Source organism: Poromitra crassiceps (genome assembly GCF_964638095.1).
Source record: "Poromitra crassiceps genome assembly, chromosome: 14".
Taxonomy (NCBI): domain Eukaryota; kingdom Metazoa; phylum Chordata; class Actinopteri; order Beryciformes; family Melamphaidae; genus Poromitra; species Poromitra crassiceps.
Genome location: NC_139633.1, coordinates 30,782,722 through 30,806,395, shown reverse-complemented (window position 1 = coordinate 30,806,395; position 23,674 = coordinate 30,782,722). Strand labels below are relative to the sequence as shown.

The following is a 23,674-nucleotide window of genomic DNA, read 5'->3' as shown; positions in this document are numbered from 1 at the left end:
ATAAAGTGCTTATAAATGTCTTATAAGCTACCAATAAATATGTTTATAATGCGATTATTGGGCGATTACCTTGGGCGATTATGTGGGCGCTGTGGTTGTGTCCCCCCCTATATCTTCAGTGCCTACTGCCCAGGTGGGTTATCTCGTCGTAAGGGCCTTTCTCTCTGTGTGGAGTTTGCATGTTCTCCCCGTGCTCCCCCAGGGGGTTCCTCCGTATATAACCCCCCCACTAAAAACATGCAGAAGATCAGATCGTCATCGTCATCCGACCAGTGATGACAACATCCGAAGTTGGTCCCCGGGCGCTGTACGAGAAAGCGACCACTGCTCCTGGCCTGCCCCCCGGAGGAAAGGACATGCCTGGATGGGTTAAATGGATGGGTTAGATGGACACTTTTCACCAGCCACCGTCAGCATGAGTGTGTTGTGGCCGCATGCATGTATTGTGGTGTTCGTGTGACAATAAAAGACGGGCTTGTCCGTTTTTTTTGTTTTTTTATTAACACTTATATAGTCTTATTAACATAATAATAGTGTTAATAAGCACCTTATAAGAGCCTTATTACCTAGTAATTAACGCTTCTTAATAGAACCTTAATATAAAGCGTTACCTGCACTTTTTTTCCAGGTTAGGTCAACTCCCCCTTAGGAGACTGTCTAGCCAATGAAGTTTCGTAACATTGACAGAGAGCCAATCACAAGCTGACATTTAGGGGACCGTACGAGTGCATTCCATACTATTGGCGGAGCCTGGAATGAGCTATCTCTATTGATTCTGCCCGTTTCTTCTCTGTCTTTCTTTAATCGTTGTTGTTGTGCATTAAAACTTAAGTAACAAGCTTGTTTTGAAAATGTAAGGAATAGAAAGTACAGATACTTGTGTTAAAATGTAGGGAGTAAAAGTAAAAACTTGTCAGAAAAATAAATACTCAGCACTACAGATACCCGAAATTTAAGTACAGTAACGAAGTATGGTACTTCGTTACTTCCCATCTCTGGACCCAGGTTCCTTCCACATGTGTCATGCACTCATGAAAGGTCAGCGGTAACGAGGTCAAAGTTGAAATAATTTGAACTTGGAGCGCAGCGCTTGGTGGCAAATTTGAACGCTGTGTATTTATTTTATTTTGTGACGCCAAGTGTAGCACTGCTGCTGTACCATTTCTGGCATTTGGACTTTCAAACATTAATCGTCCCTAATTAAAAATCCGGCTCTGCACGGTCGCACATAAGATGGCATAGCTGTGGCCGAACATAATTTGCTGACTCACACACAGAGATTCTTATTATATTATTACTATCATGATTATTACTTAAGACTACTCGACTCGACTCGATTCAGCACCTCTGTGGGGGAACGATATATAAGCACTGCAGTATAAACCACAAATTAATTTTACGCCACTAATTGACAGTATTATGAGCCACACAATAAAGAAGAAGAAAAAAGAAAAAACTAAAAAAGGCAAACAATAAAAATAAAACATTTGCCATTTACCCCACCCCCCTTTTTGTTGTTGTTTCATAGTCATGATTCATATCTTAGCTGGTTGGCTTGGTTCCAGGATTAAAACTTGATAAGAATGTTCTGAAACGAATGAATGGGGAAATGACTTCCTGGAACCGGAGCCATTCAAAAGTGAGAACTGCCAGTCAGATGAGCGCGCTATTATCTGCAAGCTCACAGTTACTGCATTTATAGTATGGTCAACTAACCCTAATGTTTTCTCATCAGGGAGCAATAATGGCGACGCCCGTAGAGCTGCTCTTGGGAACTTTGGATGATTTGGGAGATGACGAGTTCAAGAGGTTCAAGTGGTTCCTGCAACAGACTGGCATCCTGGAAGACTTCCCAGCCATCCCAAAGAGCCGCCTGGAGAAGGCAGACAGGCTGGACACAGTAGATCACATGTTCCAGACCTACAGCGAATACACTCTGGAGGTGACCAAAGAGGTTCTGAGGAAGATCCTCAAGAATGATCTACTGCAACGATTATTAAACACCAGTTCAGGACCCAAAGGTAAGTAATGGGACACTTATAAAATTGCACATTATGCAAGCATGCATCACCTAACATGATTTCTACGATATGACATATTATGTGACAAAATTATTTAAAAACACTTTGTGCCAACAATGTACATAGAGTGTGAGTCAGATTAACTGTGGAGCGATTGATCGCACAACTTTTTTTTATCTGTTGTAAATCTACCTTAAACCGAGGTACCTTAAACCTGACATTTTGTTGTGCCGGTTAACAACACTTGAGAGCTTTATGCAAAGAAGCACTGTTAGGCGGCTGCATATATGGAAAAAAAACACCTTACCCTAAAAAATTTGTAACAAAAGCTTTCTCAATTGTTTTTTGTAGTATTAGGTGTCCTTAATAACATACTAAAAGTCTACTAAAATCCGACCACTGGAAAGGTGTAATTTTCAAGATGGCGTCCAAGATGAGCAAAAATACCCTAACTCCTTCATTATTTATCCTAGACAAGTAATTTTTGTGTCTAACCCTATGTTCTTGGGGCCTAGAAATCCATTGGACTTGTCCAAATTGCAGAGATACAATTACATAATTGTGAAATCCAATATTTTGTGTGTGACTCTATTAAAACGTAATATGTAATAAATACATTTTTTTTTTTTTTTTTTTACTGGAACAAGGCTTCATGGTATCCTCAAAAACAGCTAAACAGAACAAAACTAATTGTCACAATTTTCAGCAATTCAGAAGGTGGTGGCAGAGAATACTGGCAGTCGATAGATATTGTTTGCATTATTGAAAAGTTGTGGCTAGCTCTGTGGATCAAATTTGGCTCAAACAAAATTCATATTTGACTATACACCCTATACAATTGTAGCCTGACCATGACTGCTGGTGTCATAAACCAAGAGACTTGCAAAATCTGCCATGAAGAATTAGGAGATGCTTCTATGTGGTTGAAGTTCATCAGAAGGGAGCTGATGGAATCAACAGTGCAAGTGTGCAAAGAGGGGATGACAGTCATTTCAGCTGGTGAAAAAGCACACTCAAAATGTTGAAAGCAGTAAATCAATCTAAAAGACATTAAAAGCCATAAAAAAGAAAGTTGAGCCACCAAAGAGAAGTGCCAGAGTAGCAACTAGTCCTTTCAACAGCAAAACCGATTGTCTATTCTTTGGGACTACATAACACATGGAAGTGCAGACTCTAGTTATGTAAAGACCGATACGTTCGTGAAGTCCATTCTTGAGTGTTGTGACTAATCTTTCAGATGAATAGGCCTTCACCGTGAAAGGCAGGATTGAATATTATTGCTGTGATCTACATGCTGTGGAGTGGATTTACCATCACACATGCAGTGTTCATTTCCGTAATGGGCCACTACAGTTCCACAAAGTCCCCGACGCAAAGCGCAGAAAGTCTGGCCAGCCCAAAAACAAAGATCAGGAGCAGCATTTGTGAAGGTTTGCTCTTACCTTGAGAATACTGAAGAGGAACAGTTGACAGTTACACATTTACGAGATAAAATGGAGGTATTTCTGACAAATACAGATTCCGAACCATTTGGAAAGGCCTACCTCAAGACAAAAAGAAAAGTATGGGGACAGTGTACATTTTGCTGAAGGAAAAGGCAGGTCTCCAAGACATCGTGACAATGAGGACATCACAGATACTGAGATCTTATTTCAAAATCCAAGCAAGTGGAGGTACGGTGGTGCAGTGGTAAGCACTATCGCCTCACAGCTCGAAGGTCGTGGGTTCGATTCCCACCTGGACCGATGTGAACACTGAAGGAATGCGTGCCCGTCCGCATGTCCTCGAGTGCCCACCGCCTGGGTGGGGTCGGCAAAATGGCCTTTCTGTGTGGAGTTTGCATGTTCTCCCCGTGCCTCCCGGGGGTCTCCTTCATATAGGAACCCCCTTCACAAAAACATGCAACATCCTGGTTGCTTATATGGTTCCTCCTCTGATCGTTAAGGGCGCCTGTTCAGAGGGAGGGGAACTGGTTGGAATAGCGTGAACCTCCCACGTGCTATGTCCTACCGGTGAAGCTCCCTCGGGCAGGTGAAAAGAAGCGGCTGACTTGACTGCCCATGTCTCGGAGGATGCATGGAATCAGTCTCGGCTCTCCCCAGATCGGCAGAGGATGGAGTAGCAACCAGGATTGAGTAATCAAAATGAGCACTAAACGGGGGATAAAATGGGATAAAAAAATCGGGAAAAAAAACATTAAAATAAACAAAATCCAAGCAAAGGACGAAGAATCACAGAAACAAGTGACCATTGAAAGAGCGGCGGGATTGATTAAAAGTTATATAAAGTTCAATGTTCCGTCCCTTACAAATCAGTATCCAAGTGCAAAGTCGCTTGAGCTTGATTCTGCCCTTTCGTTTGTTCTGACACTCTGCGGACATTGTTAAATTGTCTTTTTGTGGGTAAGGAGACAAGCCGAAAGGTTGCCGCAATTGGACAGCCAATTGTCCAAGCAGTTCGACCACATGCCGTTGTTAGCTCCCTTAAGTTGGCCTTGCAGTGCAGGCACATCATTTCTATCGGTCACAATTCCTTGTGGATACCCTTCATGGGATGGGATTTAGTTAATCTTATGAAGAAGTCTTGCATTTTGAAAATGCAGCAGCTTCAGTTGCCCCAGATATGTTAACGGATGACATGGCTCTTCTTTTTGCTGGTGACAATCTTGACCACAATATCCTTACTATCGATGGCAGGGGGACCTCCCACTGAACGGGTATCATAGCATCACTCACTCCAGGGCGAAAGGATTGTGGCATTCCAATGAGACACGTTACCAACAAGGATTTTTCACTGCAAAGTAAAATTCCAATCACCGAACATCGCAAAATCATTTGCGAAACGTGTGCCAAACCATCGTGTTCAAACTACTCCCAGCATTGATCGACTGTGATAGGACAGTTGATGTAGTGTGGGAGCTCTCACTAAACTTCAAACAAGAAACCCCTGGGTGGCAGGGAATGATGCATACCATTCATCAAGGATTAGAACACCCAGGCCAATCATCTGTTGTGTTTATGCCTATGATTGACTTGTACTCTGCGGACAAGACATGCATTCTGTCCACGCTGAATTTCATTTGTGATCTCGCTATCAAACACCATGTTCAGCCCATTATTAAGTTCGATCAGTGGTGGCCCTGTTTTGACTAATTTCACAGTACCACACAGTAATAATTAATGTATTCCTTATTGGTATCAAAAGAAATCTCCTGAAAGCTTCAACAGAATGTGAATTATAAGTGAAATCACCATTATGCATTATGGCACGTGGGAAAAGGAGAAATGTCCAATTATATTGGAACATTTTCTTCACTTTTAACATAAATATGCTTATAACCAATTGCTTTAATATATACTTGTACTTGTAATCACTTCACTATAATCTATGCTATTGGATTCCTAGATCACCAAAACATGGGGTTAGGCACCAAAATGACTTGTCTAGGATGAATAATGAAGGAGTAATGGTCTTTTAAGGAACTGGCAGCGGCCATCTTGAAAATTAGACCTTTCTAGTGGTCAGATTTGTGTAGACTTTTGATATGTTATTAAGTACACCTGATACTACAATAAACCATTGAGAAACCTTTTGTTACAATTTTTTTAGGGTCAAACCATATTTGCAGCTGACTATGTTGCATGCGGAGTAGTTATTATCATTAGCTATTATCATTAGTAGCCGGGTGGCAACCCACAGAGCCCGGTCCCTCTACGTACCAGAGCCCTCCCCCTCCCCCAGTCCCGGCAGAGTAGTTCCGGAGCAGCGGATTGAGTGGCCCTGACCGCGTGCCCACCTTCGACCCTTCCTAGAGGGCTGACCGTGGGTAGCTACTGGGACGTAAGTTGGGGTTTGGCCAGCCCCGGCTGGGTCACCTGGGCGAGGGTGTATGATGTTGCGAGACCCGAAACATCCTATGACCCCAGGGTACATCACTGAGGATACGTCCCCGTTATGCATCCATGCAATGTTTTTTTTCTTTATTAGTTAGCCTGGCTTAGCCAGTGACTCATAGGAATAGACTACGTGACAACCAGGAAAGACTAGTGACTACTGGAGAGTCAGTTGACAGCCGGAACAGGGACGGCACCCGGGTAGCAGTATGGGTTAGCTCCCCAGCCTGCGTCTTCCGTGAGGAAGAAGCCCAACAACCCACGAGAGGCCTTTTAGGAGGGCCATTCAAGCCGCAAGTGGAGACTGCAGTGCCACCAAGTAGGGATGGGCATCGAATTTCGAATTTTCGAATAATCGTTGTTATTATCAAGGTCGACTTTTATTATTGAAATTCGAAATTCGAAAAAAAAAAAAAAAAAAAAAAAAAAAATTTTTTTTTTTTTTTGAGTGAAATGTTGCATTGTCTCCCCTGATTCTAAGTATAGTCAAATCGCTTGGTTTGAGCAAGTAAAACAATTTTTATAAGCATTTTAAGCAAGGTTTATGGAAAAATGAATGGCAGATGAAATCCCATGAAGAGGGAGAGGGGGTGACTTTGGCACCCCTTTGGCACTCAGACCTGAGCCTACTAAATATTTAATGAACCACTCATGATTGTCAAAACTGTTTTTTATTTTCGAAAATGTCAATGTCATGTAACATGTTCTTTACTTCAGTGGTGCAATGCTTGTTTGAGCTAAAAATCCACAGCAGAAGCTTTTTATATTAATTAATAAAGCCGTAGACTTAGAATCAGGGGAGACAATGCAACATTTCACTCACAAAAAAAAAAAAAAAAAAAAATTTTTTTTTTTTACATTTATTTATTTATTTTCGAAATTCGAATTAAATTCGAATTTGGCCAGCGAATTTCGAATAGTGTTTTTGCTAGAAATGCCCATCCCTACCACCAAGTACTGGTACTGCATGGTATCCACCAAGATACCATCACCTCGGAATGAGATGTTTGGAGTGGGGGAGTCTGGTGCAGCGCACAGGTCCTAGACCTGGTGAGACGAGGGAGGAACCCGGCCGGGTGGCAACCCACAGAGCCCGGTCCCTCTACGTACCAGAGCCCTCCCCCTCCCCCGGTCCCGGCAGAGTAGTTCCGGAGCAGCGGATTGAGTGGCCCTGACCGCGTGACCACCTTCGACCCTTCCTAGAGGGCTGACCGTGGGTAGCTACTGGGACGTAAGTTGGGGCTTGGCCAGCCCCGGCTGGGTCACCTGGGCGAGGGTGTATGATGTTGCGAGACCCGAAACATCCTATGACCCCAGGGTACATCACTGAGGATACGTCCCAGTTATGCATCCATGCAATGTTTTTTTTCTTTATTAATATGGGTAAGTATTTGGCCATTATTATTGTTATTATTGCTTGCTACCTGTACTAGTTACTGGGAATACGCAATAACTAGTCTCAGTCTACTCTCTCTCAGTCTCTCTCAAATATATATATTTTATATATATATGTGAAGGGAAGGTTTTCTTTAGTGTTGTGGCACAGAGGCTGTCTAGTTATCTAGAAAATAATAGGCTAATAGATACTTCGGTGCAAAAGGCTGGAATTCCCGGCTTCTCCGGGTGCTTAGAGCACACCAGCATGATCTGGCACCAAATCCAGTCAGCTAGGCGTGAGAAGAGAGACCTGCATGTAGTATTCTTGGACCTGGCTAATGCTATCGGGTCAGTGCCGCATAGTCTGTTATGGGAGGCCTTTGATTTCTTTAGAGTGCCAGGTAGTATAAAGAGCTTAGTTAAAGCCTACTTCTTAGATATTCAACTCTGCTTTACCACAGCAGAGTACACTACAGCTTGGCAGCAGCTGGAGATAGGCATTATGGCAGGGTGTACAATTTCCCCATTAGCTTTTACCATGGCAATGGAGATCATTATTAGGGCTTCAAAATGGGTAGTGGGTGGAGAAAGGCGGCAGGGAGGGCTGCGGCTCCCTCTAATTAGGGCATACATGGATGACATGACGACTATGACGTAAACCGCTCCATGTACTAGCAGATTGTTGGATAAGTTAAATAGTAATCTGCAGTGGGCTAGAATGAAAGTGAAGCCAAGTAAGTCCAGGAGTATTTCAATCATTAAAGGGAGGGTAGTAGGTAAGAAGTTTGTTATAAATGATGAGGTGGTGCCTACAGTGTTAGAGAAACCAGTCAAGAGTTTGGGAAGATGGTATGATGCAAGTCTCAGTGATAAGGGACAGTTTGAGGAGGTGAGGCAGGAAATGATTCAAGGTATTTCAAGTATAGACAAGTCAGGGCTCCCAGGAAAGCTAAAGTTGTGGTGTTTGCAGTTTGGATTGTTGCCTCGGTTGATGTGGCCACTGACAGTGTATGAGGTTCCCCTTTCAAAGGTAGAAAAGCTAGAAAGGATGATTAACTCATTCATTAGAAAATGGCTCGGAGTCCCACACTGCCTAAGCAGTGTAGCCTTATATGGGAAAGGCATATTGGAATTGCCATTATCTAGCCTGACAGAGGAGTTCAAGTGTGCTAAGTTAGACTGGAAATGACTCTGACTCAGTCAAAGGATCCAGTGGTTAGGAGTGTAGCGCCCACAGTTAAAACAGGGAGGAAGTGGAACCCAAAGGAGGCAGTACAGCAAGCACAGTCAGCTCTTAGACACAGGGATATCATAGGTCAGGTGCAGCATGGGCGTGGAGGCTTAGGGTTGTGCATAGGGAAACCTGTGTGGAACAAGGCATCAGTAATAGAAAAGAGGAAGATGGTAGTTGAAGAAGTACATAGGCAAGAGGAGGCAGTAAGATGTACTAAGGCAGTGTCGCAGGCAAAGCAAGGACAGTGGGTGAACTGGGAGAGTGTAGAGAAGAGAAAGTTGAAGTGGAGAGAGTTGTGGAGCATGGAGGCCAGCAGAATTAGATTTATTCTAGGGGCTACTTATGATGTGCTGCCATCTCCCCAGAACTTAAATCAGTGGTTGGGCGAGGATGGTGCCTGCCCGTTGTGTTCTAGTGTATGTACACTGAGGCATATACTGTCAGGGTGTAAGGTCAGTCTCTCCCAGGGGCGATACACCTGGCGTCACAACCAGGTGTTGAAATGTTTGGCAGCTGCAGTTGAGGAAAAGCGGCTAGAAGTAAATTCTCTAGTTGCTAGCAAACAGACTAGACAGATCAAATTTGTACGTGAGGGAGAAAAGATTAGACCAATTAAGGTCAGGCACAAGTTAGGGCAGCTAAGTGTAGGTGGAGCCTGGGAAATGAGGGTTGACTTGAATGAACAGCTAGTCATCCCAGCATATATAGTTAGCACCCGGCTACGTCCGGACTTGTTACTGTGGTCTGAGGTAGAGAAGAGAGTTTATTCTATCGAACTCACAGTCCCGTGGGAAGATCGAGTTGAGGAGGCTTATGAGCGCAAGAAAGCTAGGTATGCTGAAATGGCAGCAGAGGCAGAGCAGCGAGGTTGGAGGGCTCGAGTGCGGCCTGTAGAGGTGGGCTGCCGTGGTTTTGTGGCAAAGTCCGTTATTGCCTTACTGAGTTGGGCATTCGGGGACGGAGCCTGAAACTTGCGGTTAGCAACATGTCTCAGGCAGCAGAACGAGCAAGTGAATGGCTGTGGATAAGGAGGAAACATGCTAGCTGGGGAGCTCGCTCCCCAGCTAGCATAGCAGGTCAGATTGATTGTTTGTTGTTGGTCATGATTAACGGTCCGCATCAACAGGGCTGAATCATTGACAGTGGTGGTGTAGTTAGGGATTGTTTGTTGTTGGTCCTGATTGACGGTCTGCATCAACAGGGCTGAATCATTGACAGTGGTGGTGTAGTCAGGAATGTCATACCGAACCGACCTGGATAGCTAGGCTTAGATAATGAGGTATTATGCAGTTGTGCGGTGGTAGCATGGAGGGGGGTGTTTCCAGGACGCCGGATTACACCGTTAAGCCTTCTTGAGGTGTCGTGGGCCTAACTTAACGAAACGTCGGTGAAGGAAGGTGCCCACTTGAAAACCCCAATGACATGCTTCATACTGCTGTTGGCTAGGGTAGGTAACTGGTGATTTGTGTCTTGTTTATTAGTTTGTTAGCCTGTTAGCTTGTTTTATTCTGGATTGGGCTTCTAAATGTGTTTTTCCTCAGATTTTGGCACAAGGGATAGTAACATCGTGTCCTGTGTATTAATTAATAAATAATATATATATTTATAGACGGTTTTCACCAGAGCGCAACCCCACAGCACTTCCTTTTTCTCAGCATTCGGCAAACTGCAGAAATATTCACTCGACATCGTTACTTTTGTTTTCGCCGCTCAGCTGTATAGACGGTTTTCACGGAATAGTCAGTCCTGCACTTGAATGTTTTTTTTTCTTTTATGTCCATAGCAAACACTGCAACAGGAAGTGAGCGGGGGTTCAATTTAGAATGTTTTTGTTGTCAAGTTAAAACCGTCTATATATATATATATATATATATATATATATATATATATATATATATATATATTACAATTACAATCATCTGACTCTCTCTCTGCCCTTATATATATAGAACGAGGCAGAGAGAGAGAGAGACAGGGGGAGAGAGAGAGGGGGGGGGGAGAGCAGGTATGCAGCTGCTCTTGTCTGCACACACTGTGGCTCGGGAGATGTGGAGGATAGCACAGTTAACTTCACAGAGTGCAGCCTGAGAGATGCGTATTCCCAGTAACTAGTAGCAATAATAACAATACCAATGGCCAAATACTTACCCATACTAATGATAATAGCTAATGATAATACTACCCATGCAACTCTCAAGTGTTGTGAACTGGCACAAGAAAATGCCAGATTTAAGGTACCTCTGTTTAAGGAAGGATTTAGAACCAATAAAAAAAAAGTGTGATTAATTTGCGATTAATCATGATTAACTATAGAGAATCATGCAAATTAATAGCGATTAAATATTTTAATTGATTGACAGCCCTAAATGAAATGTATATAGAGTGTGAGTCTACTTTTATTAGCCTATGTCCAGACAATAGATTTGTGAAGAGGTGCAGGCTGCCATTTTAGTATAGAAAGTATCTGCTTGTTCAACACAAAAGTTGCCAACACAAACAATAAAGCACAGTTTGTGGGAATTATCAGCACAGTGGAAAAGTGTCTTTAGACAATCTGATTGGTTGCATGAAACTCCCTGTTGCATGACGCTAACCGTAACTCCCTGTTGAGTAATAATAACTGACTGTACAACAGCTTATACCTTAAGCTCAGCCAGGATGAGCTGACTAAATAAGTTCAGAATATGGACATTTAACAGGAAATCTTAGCATTACTCATAATTACTATTCCATTCTCTCATTCTTGTCTGTTCATTCAGAGATGCTTGCTGAGTGCCAGAGTAAACACAAATCCAACTTGAAGAAGAAGTTTCAGCGTTTGTTTGAGGGAATCACAAACTCAGAAAAGTTGATACTTCTGAATGAGATCTTCACAGAGCTCTTCCTCACAGAGGAAGAGACTGGAGAGGCCGACAACGAACATGAAGTCAGGCAGATTGAAACGGCATCCAGGAAACCAGTGAGCCCAGAAAACACAATCAAAAGTGAAGACATCTTTAAACCCTTACCTGGAAGAGATAAACCAGCCAGAACAGTGCTGACAAAGGGAGTGGCTGGCATTGGGAAAACAGTCTTAACACAGAAGCTCACTCTGGACTGGGCTGAAGACAAAGCCAACCAGGATATGCAATTCATATTTCCATTCACTTTCCGAGAGTTGAATCTACTGAAAGAGAAACAGTTCAGCTTGGTGAAACTTCTTCACCGCTTCTTTCCTGAGACCAAAAAAGCAGGAATCTGCAGGTTTGACAAATTCCCAGTTATGTTAATCTTTGATGGTCTGGATGAGTGTCGGCTTCCTCTAGACTTCAAGAACAACGAGATCCTGGATGATGTTACAGAGTCGACCTCAGTGGATGTGTTGCTGACAAACCTCATCAAGGGGAATCTGCTTCCGCTTGCTCACATCTGGATAACCACACGACCTGCAGCAGCCAATCAGATCCCTTCTGAGTATGTTGATATGGTAACAGAGGTAAGAGGCTTCACTGACCCACAGAAAGAGGACTACTTCAGGAAGAGATTCAGAGATGAGGAGCAGGCCAGCAGAATCATCTCCCACATCAGGAATTCACGGAGCCTCCACAACATGTGCCACATCCCAGTCTTCTGCTTGATCACTGCTAAAGTTCTGAAGCATCTGTTGAAAACTTGTGACACAGAAAACCTGCCCAAGACCCTGACTGCGATGTACATCCACTTCCTGGTGGTTCAGTCCAAATTGCAGAACGTCAAGTATCATGGGAGAACTGAAACAGATCCACACTGGACACATAGCAGCGACATGATTCTCTCTCTGGGAAAACTGGCTTTTGAGAAGCTGGAGGAAGGCCACCTGATCTTCTATGAAGACGACCTGAAACAGTGTGGTATTGATATCAAAGCAGCCTCAGTTTACTCAGGAGTGTTCACACAAATCTTTAAAAAAGAGGAATGTGGGCTGTACCAGGACCAGGTCTTCTGCTTTGTCCATCTGAGCATTCAGGAGTTTCTGGCTGCTGTTCATGTCATGGTCTCATTCATCAACACTGGTGTCAATCCACTGTCAGAAGCCTCCAGGTTGTCTAGGCTATTCAGAGGCAGATCAGCAGTAAAATATCTCTACCAGAGTGCTGTGGACAAGGCCTTAATGAGTCCAAATGGACATCTGGACTTGTTCCTCCGCTTCCTCCTGGGCCTTTCACTGGAGACGAATCAGACTCTCCTACGAGGCCTGCTGCCACAGACAGGAAACAGCTCACAGACCAATCAGGAAACAGTCCAGTACATCAAGAAGACGATCAAGAAGAATCCCTCTGCAGAGAGAAGCATCAATCTGTTCCACTGTCTGAATGAGCTGAATGACCGTTCTCTAGTGGAGGAGATCCAACAATACCTGAGATCAGGAAGTCTCTCCACAGTCAAAATCTCGCCTGCTCAGTGGTCAGCTCTGGTCTTCATCTTACTGTCATCAGAAGAAGAGCTGGACGAGTTTGACCTGAAGAAATACTCCGCTTCAGACAAGGCCCTTCTGAGGCTGCTGCCAGTGGTCAAAGCCTCCAATAAAGCTCTGTAGGTTCATACATAAGTGGGTAGATCAAATATATTAAATAAAATATATATACATTTTCAAACTTGTTGTATCTCTCTCTCTCACTAATTCTTCTTCAGGCTGAGTGGCTGTCAGCTGTCAGAGAGAAGTTGTGAAGCTCTGGCCTCAGTGCTGAGCTCCCAGTCCTCCAGTCTGAGAGAGCTGGACCTGAGTGACAACATCCTGAAAGATGCAGGTGTGAAGCTGATCTCTGCTGGACTGGAGAGTCCACACTGTAGACTGGAGACTCTCAGGTCAGTATTCCTCTTCGTGTTCAACGGACAACCATTTAAATCTTGCTTTACATACATATTACTATCAGCAATTATTATATGGCTTTGTTGAATACTTGATTGTGATTGGTCAATCACTGCATTCTACAGTCTGTTATTTCTGTGTATCAGACCATTACTATGTATAACAGACAGTTCTGATCACAGACTCCAGAGGCCGTAGATCATATGAATCTGCAGAAAGAAGTCCAGTAAATGCTGTTGCTTTAATAATCAAATTAACAATGGGAGTGGCTCTCCTAGATGCATTTTGATTTATTTAGTTAGTAACCGTGTAATAAGCAGGATGATGTACAGCTCACATAAACACATATCATGTGGAGGATTATCTCTGTTCATGTCATTTTAAAACCAATTGTGAATCCAATATTTATCAAGACTTCCTACTCTATGTGAATTACTTCCAATGAGGAAATTTCATTGTTTCATCTCCTTGGATTCAGATTCAGATTCAGATTACTTTATTTATCCCAGAAGGGCAATTCATTTTCACAGCCTAGCCAACACCTTAAAAGCTCACATAGGCGAGCAACAAATACTCCTGACAGACATGACAAGATAACGTAACAGCATGACATAACAAATAAAATATAGCATACCATGTCAGAGATAACAGATCAGCTGATCAGATCAGTTATGAACATGAACAAGAAAAAATATATATTCATATATTTTATATGTATAAACATGAGAACATGTACAAGAAATAAATGAAAGATATAGTGTTGCCCCAAAAATACCAGAAAGGACTTCTGATATTCTCTCACAAAGTGAGTGGAGAACTAACTCAAACTGGACCAAATTAAACCACAATGTGGAGCAGCTAGTCAACTTTGAGGGATTTACCATTTGTGTGTGGGTGTGCGTGTGTGTGTGTGTGTGTGTGTGTGTGCGTGCGTGCGTGCGCGCGCGCGCGCGTGCGTGTGTGTGTGTGTGTGTGTGTGTGTGTGTGTGCCCGCGCGCATGCGCACGCAGGCTGTCTGGCTGCCTGCTCACAGAGAAAGGCTGTGCTTCTCTGGCCTCAGCTCTGAGCTCCAACCCCTCCCATCTGCGAGAGCTGGACCTGAGTTACAATCATCCAGGAGCCTCAGTGAAGCTGCTCTCTGCTAGGCTGGAGGATCCACACTGCAGACTGGACTCTCTCAGGTATGGAGAGGCAACATTACCTACTGTAGAAGGATGAGAGTAGATGTACCCGAGTCAATTATTCTGAAAGCCTGGTGTGGTAGCTATGATTTCTTTCAAACATCCGTAACCTATACATCAAAATTAAGCTTAAAACATGTCGTTTGCTCCCATTAAAAAAACCTGTCAAAAATATTGAAGTAATATAGACGTTTTACCTTATATTTCAGTCAATGTTAAACAGTTTAAGATGTAACATGCTGTATATATCAGCCATAGGTTTCATGGGATTTTGACATAGCTCACACTAACCCATTTGTTGGGGGCGGGGGTTGGGGGGCATAGGGGGGGTATGTGGGGGAGGGGGGGGGGTTTCAGACAGTTCATACAACTTAATCTAGTTAAACTATCTGGGTAAAACCTAGTTAGTATATAGCTGGCCTGCAGTGTAGCCAACTCTTTTCCAAGGAAACTAGTTAATGGCTGCTCAGAAAGTTGCTAGAAGTCACCACATGATGTCACATTATAATGTGCTTTACCAATATAAGGCCCATTTTAATATTAACTGGTGACTCCGCCCACCTGTGGCAGATCTGTTACACACTGGTAACAACTACAAGTTACTACAAGTGGACCCTATCGAACAGTCCTTGCTCTCAGCGGAGGGAGGGGGTGTGTGCTATGTGGGAAGCACCAGTGTTTGCACTATGTTTGCTGCTGTTTTTCACTTTTTTACACCAATTGCTCTATTTTGTGTTTTAAAACAAATACATTTTGTTACAGAGTTTTACCCCCTTTCTTACAGTGGGGGAGTCAGGGGGACTGGCTGTTGTGTTTCACAACAAATACATTTTGTTACAAAGTTGTTGTTTTTTTTAACAGTGGGGCAGTCGGAGGGGGGTCTAACCCAATAATGCTGGGGCAACTTAGTGTTAATTATTTTTGTTTTAGTCTTAGTCTGAGTCCTGTGTCTATCCTTATTAGTTTTTATCATATTTAGTCAACCTCATCCTGTTTTTATTTAGTCAAGTTTTAGCTGACTAAAAAAGGTCTGAAGATACATTGATAGATAATATTTGTAGGACAGCTATTGATTATCAATCTTATACGCTAAGGATACTTATGGACTTAAAGATGAAAGCATAATGTTCATGTTTCATCATCAAAGAGATTCTGCTGCTCTGACTTTGTTTTTTCCCACAGAGTGGACCATGGTGGAGTCCAGAGGTTGAATCCAGGTCTGAGGAAATGTAAGTGTGTATTTAGGTTAATTCATAAAACAAAACACACATTTAACAATTGAGATGGAAAGTCCCTCTACACAGCAGCATGTGACATATTCATTCAAGACCTACTGAGTAGACAGTGAAGCCTGGCTCCTATAGAGCCAAATGTCCACCAGCTCCATGTGGCTGTCTGAACAGACCCACACAACAAAATGGGCAGTTAACAGCAACACACTGAGAGAATTCCTTGTACAAAACATACCTGGACTCCAACATAGAAAGCTTCAGATGGTTTTCAGTCTCCTCTGAGCACAGCGCACGCCACTTACATCTTAAGACCTGCGGACGTTAACGTAATTCCCTAGAATGCGAGTTTAACAGGCAGTTACATGGTGTTGCATTCTTAGACATTGGCGTTTGCTTAATTTTGTATGTTACATACAATTGGCCAAATTATTAGTTAGTTTATGGTCTAGAAATTCTGCCAGGTGCAGGCACTAAGCGGCCATTTTATCCAATGATAATCTTGAGCAGCCGGGGGGACTATTTTGTCTCGCCGGTTCTTAACTCATATCCTAGGTTATGAAAAATAGATTTTGATTGCAAAATGCATGAAAATATAAATGAATGGTCTTGTTTTGTTTCTTTGGCAAGTGACCATGGTATAAGCGGGTTAATGCACTTCGAGGTGTCCATTATCAGAAATTAATGGACGACGCGGAGGCGTGAACCGTCCGAAGCGAAGCCGAGGATGGTTGCCTCCACGAAGCTGATAATGAACACCTCGTCATGCATTAACGCTTACATAATGTACACCTCGTAGGGCATTAACCCTCACATATATCACAATATGGTTCATCATAGGGGTGGCAAAAATATATCACGATTTTTTCAGGCAGGATCACGATCCACGATCTTATCACGATTCTTTTTCATCTTGGTTTTTAAGACTATCTTGCTATTTACTGAACAGTACAAGTACATCCAAACTAATTTCAGGGTTCGTACGGTCATGAAAAACCTGGAAAAGCCCAATTTTAAATACAATTCCCAGGTCCTGGAAAAGTTATTGAAAGTTTGGGAAAAGTCATGGAAATTAGTTTCATAAATATTTTTATGTGGTTCATTTTTTACGCTGAGTTTACAATAATTCATGTTTGTTTCCCAAACTTTTATCTTGGGACCCAAAAGATAAATTTTGTGTCTGCCTCGGGCCGAAAAAAACATACTGTAATGAGTTGCCATAACGACCAGTTGGCGACCCACCCCCCACGGGTCCGCGACCCAAATTGGGTCCCGACCCATAGTTTGGGAAACACTAAGAAATAATAACGTTGACAAGCAGGCACGCGCTCAATAACGTTAGCTGAAAACTAGTTTGGTGGTGGCCTGACACAGTTCCATCAACTCTGTGAGGGAGGCAGGCAGACTACCCGCTTGGTTAATGGAGAAATAGCCTGCCTACATCATGTCATGGGCAACTGCAACAGACCGCCCAGGCAAAGCAAAATGCAGGTTGTGTTGTGTGAAAACATTCAATATTTTGAACATGAGAGAGGCGGCGGCCACGAGCAAATGAGGCAAACATGAAAGGCGCTGCTGCTCGTTAGGTAACGTTACTGCATCACTGGACTGAGGTTCTGACCACAGCAAGCGAACTGCTATCATATCACCGAGCAGCACGTCTCTCTCTCGTCAGCTACAGTATCAAGCAGGCAGCGTGACCGAAAAATTAAGTCTGAACTGTGGAGGCAACGCGACGGTGGCCGCTGATGGCGGCTAATTATTATTATTATTTAACTTTAACTATATAACTTGTTCAAAGATGCCAGCCTGCTATGTTAAGTGTGTGTGAGTGTTCACATGACAAGCCAAACCAACTCCTCCTCTGTGTTGTGAAGGGGGGGGGACCTTTGGAGTGGTCTTTCAGACATAGAAATGCAACTGATAGAATGTGCACTGCATGTAGCGCGATTCTAATGATCTGTCTGGAAAGGCAGATCGTGGAGCCATTCTGATCGTTAACGATCTAAGATCATCATATCGCCCACCCCTAGTTCATTATCATCATCAGTATATAAATGGGAGCTATGGCTCTGTCTGTTTCTCTATCTGTCCCTGAGGGAGAGAGAGAGAGAGGGGGGGGAGAGACTGAGGGAGAGAGAGAGAGGGGGGAGAGTCTGAGGAAGAGAGAGGGGGGAGAGAGACTGAGAGAGAGAGAGAGAGAGAGAGAGGGGGGAGAGACTGAGGGAGAGAGACTGAGGGAGAGAGAGAGGGGGGAGAGACTGAGGGAGAGAGAGAGAGAGGGGAGAGAGACTGAGGGAGAGAGAGAGAGAGGGGTGGAGACTGAGGGAGAGAGAGGGGTGGAGACTGAGGGAGAGAGAGAGAGGGGGGAGAGACTGAGGGAGAGAGAGAGAGAGGGGTGGAGACTGAGGGAGAGAGAGAGGGGGAGAGACTGAGGGAGAGAGCGAGAGATGTGGAGACTGAGGGAGAGAGAGAGAGGGGAGAAACTGAGGGAGAGAGAGAGGGGAGAAACTGAGGGAGAGAGAGAGGGGTAATAAAGCTATTTGAAATTGAAATTTAAAATTGAGAGGGGGGGGGAGACTGAGGGAGAGAGAGAGAGATGAAGGGTTAGGGCTACCTGGAACACTTCTTCAGTAAACAGGTACTGAAGTCAACTAAGGATGTAATGATAACCTGTTTTAATGATAACCTGTTTTAATGATAACCCTGATAAAATTCCTTATGATAACTGTACCGTTTCAAATTGTCATTATCATTAAAACTGTGTTACCATGATTACCGTGTTACCATAGGGTCTTTCACACCGGCCATGAAAGCCGAAAAATGCGCGGAAATTAGGATTCGCGGCTCCGATGTGAAAGGCATAAACGCGCGTTGGTGGGTAATTCTTGTACGCCTTTTGTCCCGGCACCAAAGGTTGTCACATCGCCGTATTGGCGGACAACCCGCCTCCACTTGAAAGGTCGTCGCAGCGAGCCGGAAAAGGTGCGAATGGTCAGCTCATTCATAAAAAAATTACAGGGGAAATCACCTCATGTATCAAGAAAGTGACGAGTGAAAGTAAAAAAAGTAGACTGATAGACAGACCTATCTCCACACACCACACTGTGCGAGGCAGCGCTTCATACGAATCGCTCATAAGATCGTGGTGTTTTTGCAATGTCAGCGTAGGTAATTATTACGTATATTAACTTTATTACAACTTTGGCATGACAATATCTGCTGCTTTACCTTAACACAGTGTGAGTGTTACAGTTACAACAGCCAACTAGTCCGCTGCTCTCGCTTCAGGCAGCCTCGCACTGTCCCCCTGTCTAGTGCAGGCTGCGGCTGAACAGAAAGCACTGAGGTGAGGTGTCAAGATTTCATCTCTGAGCTCTCTGATAGGCTATTGCTTGATGTGTAACCAATCAGATAGCGCTGTGGGCGGGACATTGCTCCAGACACAGAACTACTGTAGGAGGGGATTCTTCCAGGTGCAGCAGCCGCAAATTAGCGCATTTTTTTATTAAGTTATGATATCGGCAAACAGCCAATGAAAATGCCGATACAGATCTCCTCAGCGGACTAGGAGAATGAGGAAAGTCTGTTGTTGAATTGAATTCGTTCATCATACAGTAGCCTAGGCTACACTAACCTATGAAAATATTAATTTGGGCTAGGAGGAGCTGGAAATCCCTCTGCTCGCCTTTCAATGCGGGAGCGGGGGATTTCACCTGAAAGTACAGAGCAGCACGGTAATGTGGCCGTGCTGCTTGGCTCTGTGTGAAAGCAATTTCTGTGGCGAGGCGGCTGGCTTTACGGGACTCCTAAACGGCTATTTTTCCGCGATCTGTGTATGAAAGAGCCTCATGATTACAGTGCTTTGAAAAACATGGTCAATACTGTCCATCATCAACCAAAGTTGGTAACAGTCTCCCAGATGCAAACGTGCAGCCTTGGAGAAATGATTTCAGTGATTTCAGTTTCAGTATTAGTACTTTTTGAACATTTTCAGCACATTTTAACAAATAATACTTGATAATACTGATAACCGTGATCATTTTGGTCACTATAATCGTGATATTAAATTTTCATATGTCCACAATCATCAAACATAGAAAGAAAATCAGGACCTTCATCAAATGAAATTTTACAAAAAAGCCTCTGTTTAAGATTGTGATATAATGGAACAAACAGTAGAACAAAAAGTGTATTTCATTTTCAACCTCCCCAGATCACAGGTGACACTTTCTGTCCTCCTCAGGGATTGAGTGGAAGCGTCCGGTTTCCCAACACATTCTCACTCCGAAGTCACAACTAAAATGTCCGCCCCCAATCGTCCTCTGACAAGAAGGGGCACCTTTCTCTTCTGAAAGTGACGACTAGGAGTGTGGCCATAACGTCTGACGCTTGACGACTTCAGAGTGAGAATGTGTTTGTTTTTCCAGAGCCAGAGGCCGGATAGCACATCTCAGCTGGGCACAAACTGACCTCTGAGCTCTGCTCAGGTTAAGATGACATAGTGCTCTGGGTGGTAGGTACCTTTAATCAGACTGTACCTTCTCAGTTTTGGTTTACACAGAACTTCTTCTGATCATTTCTGTTTATAATTTTCAAATAATATTGTTTTAATTTGACTAAAAGAACAAGCTAATTTATTTATACATTGAAGACCTGCCATAACAAATATTTTTGTAAGCTCACTTGCCCAAGAATAATTATTTGAAAGATCCCAGAGAAAGATTTGTTTAATAAGTGTGTTATCGGGCATATTAATCAATCTGTTCCACAGTCGCACCATGTCACCCCCATACTGCACTTCACAGGGCTCCATCCCATGGCACCACATAGGCTACTGCAAGTTTTGGGGCCATTTTATGCACAACCAGAAAACAGCACATAGTTCTGAACATGTGTTTGCTTACAGTAACCCCAAACCTCTCTCAAAGCAAAATCAGAATATTTTTCTGATATCAATTTGTCCAGAGTTCCATGACTGTACAGATAAAACACAGAGCACAGAGACACTATGATCACAACAGTCATTCTTCTCCATTCTCTACATTCGACTATAGATTATTTTCAGTAGTGAGACTTCCCCTATAGCAGCCACAGGGAGAACTGAAGACACTGGCCTCAGCAAAAGGTGGTAAAAACATCTAGCGAGTCCAGACGCTGATTCAGCTGAAGAAATCATCCAGGATGATTCAGCACTGGACCATGATTGGTATAGATGTGTTAACATGCAGCGTGGGTCTGTTCAGGCAGCGGTACCAGAGACACATGGAGCTGCTGGACATTTGGCTTTACGCTTACCAGAATCTTCAGTGCAAGACAGCAGCACCCCAACCCACTTTGTGTGTGTGTGTATGTGTGTGTGTGTGTGTGTGTGTGTGTGTGTGTGTGCGTGCGTGCGCGTGCGTGCGTGCGTGCGTGCGTGCGTGTGTGTGTGTGCGCATGTGTGTGTGCGCGTGTGTGCGTGCGTGTGCGCATGTGTGTGTGTGTGGGCGTTCACACAGCCTAAAGCTAAACCTGTTTGATCAATTTTAAATTACTTATTAAATCAAAATCTTACAAAACACTTCCAAAGCATTATCAATATTAAATATATCAGATCAAACATTTATCAGAAATGTGTTGAGCTTTTTAACAGATGCACTGATTGACAGTCTACATCCCACTGTTCTGTATTTTAGCCATATAAGTCAAGGCTATATTAATAAGTTTGCTAGTGATTTATCACCATGTCAGCTATAAGAAAATAGAGGAAACATGAATCAATGTGGCTTAAATAATTGATATGTTGGAGATGAGATGAGAGAGCTGCTATTTAGCAACAGTCACATCTTCACTCCAAAAAAGAGACACAAGCGCTCTTCTATGGTACATTAATGTTCTTCACTGTACAACAATAAGGAAAACTCAATGACTCAAGCTTGAATTCTTAAACGTATGAACTGTCACACGGAGATGAGAGACACAGAATCCTGATGAGAAAACGTTTTGAGCTTTATACTCTGTGCAGGTTTCTCCTCTCTGAAGTGAGCGTTATTTTAAAGATCTCCACTTTGTCCGCCCAGCCAGGTCAGGTGTGGGGTGTGCACGGCCAGGTGAAAACTGGACGCACAGACACTCACAGATGCATCAGTTATAATTCACACTTTACCCAGAGGTCAAATCCAATGATGCAGGATAAGAAGGTTCAGACAGACTGTGTGTAATGAAGACACCTGTGGCAGCTTCATTAACTGCTGCTCGCGCTGAAACTGACCCCTAACAAGTTCAGATAGCAAACAGAAAGCATGCTGTGTAGGACGATCACAAGCTTCAGCAAAACACATGTGCAGACCTCTACTACTGAGAATGAAGATGTTGGATATAATGTGTCATCATGAAACTGAAGAAGTTAAAGGTTGAGCTGTTAATAAATCAACACATCATCAACAGATCTAAATAGAGTATGAATAGTTTCTGTATTGAGTCTTGTTCTCTCATCAGATGCCTGTAACTTCACACTGGACCCAAACACAGCACACAGAGAGCTCCTCCTGTCTGAAGACAACAGAAAGGTGACGGGGGTGGAAGAGGAGCAGCCATATCCTGATCACCCAGAGAGATTTGACTACAAGCATCAGCTGCTGTGTAGAGATGGTCTGACTGGTCGCTGTTATTGGGAGGTGAAGAGGGAAGGAGGGGTTTATATAGGAGTGACTTACAGAGGAATCAGCAGGAGAGGACGGGGTCTTGACTGTGAGCTTGGAGGGAATGAAAAGTCCTGGAGTCTGAGCTGCTCTGATAACAGTTACAGAGCCTGGCACAATAACAGAGACACAACCATACCTCTCTCCTCCTCCTCTGTCTCTAACAGAGTCGCAGTGTATCTTGACTGGCCTGCTGGCTCTCTGTCCTTCTACAACGTTTCCTCTGACAAACTGATTCATCTCCACACGTTCAACTCCACCTTCACTGAACCTCTGTACCCTGGGTTTAGGTTAGACAGGTCTCCCAGTGGAGCTGCTCAGTGGCCATCAGATCAGACTGTGGTTGTACTGGTCAGCTTCCAGCTGTGAATGTGAACAGGGCGCTCCTGAAAAAGACAGCATTGCTCTCAGTGACACTCCCCCTGTATAAATAAATACAAATTAAATTAAAATTAAATTAATGTTTGTTAGATGACTGAGTTACTGCTAAAAGTAATATGTAATGTGTTACTTTTGTAATGAGTTACCCCCAACACTGTTAGGCTACCACTTGGTTGATAAGGCTGTTTATATCTGTTAATACTGTCTATATCTTTATATCTGTTGATACATTTTAAATGTTTTTATATTCTTTATATCTCACATTAGTTGATATCTTGTATATTTGTTCTGATTTATCATTATGTTACTTGTGCACCAACCACACCAAGTGGATTTCCTTGGTGAAATAAATCATTGTGATTGTGACACTGGCTGCTGCACACGTGCAGATTTGGGTGTAACAGTGGACAGTCTCCGCCCTCAGAGACATTCACTTCAGGATGCTTGAAAATGTCTGTGTTGGAGCGCCCCCCGGTGGCTCACCTGGTAGAGCTGTAGTTCATTTTGTTCCATGGTGTAATTGTCCATTTGTGTTGTTTCCTTTTAACACATTGAATGCCAGCCATGTTTTCATTCCTGTAGGTAAGTTGTGCCAGGGGTGTTTTTGACGATTCTGGCTCATTTTAGAACAGCCGAGGATTCTTTTCTGTTAAGAATTCATGAACATCAATCATCTAAAAATAACTAATAGAATGTGTGCTTTCTCTGTCTAAAAGAGTTAGTTTGCAGAGTTAGTAGTTATGTAGATATTAGCCGTTGAGTACAGCATGGTTTCAGCGTCTGGAAATTTATTCAGAGATAAATGGCTTTTTGTGAAACAGTCACTTTAACCATTCATTTTTGGCAT

General features: G+C 43.3%; 1 protein-coding gene across 1 annotated transcript; it reads left to right on the top strand.

Moving 5' to 3' along the window:
* Positions 1-1,744: 1,744 nt before the first annotated feature.
* Positions 1,745-23,080, top strand: LOC310789519 (protein NLRC3-like; the record flags this gene model as incomplete). Its single annotated transcript, XM_083651156.1, has 6 exons — positions 1,745-2,021; positions 11,285-13,076; positions 13,176-13,349; positions 14,364-14,534; positions 15,717-15,763; positions 22,244-23,080. The coding sequence occupies 6 exons, from the start codon at positions 1,745-1,747 to the stop codon at positions 22,813-22,815; spliced, it is 3,033 nt and encodes a 1,010-aa protein (XP_083507282.1). The 3' UTR covers positions 22,816-23,080.
* Between the last annotated feature and the right edge of the window lie 594 nt (positions 23,081-23,674).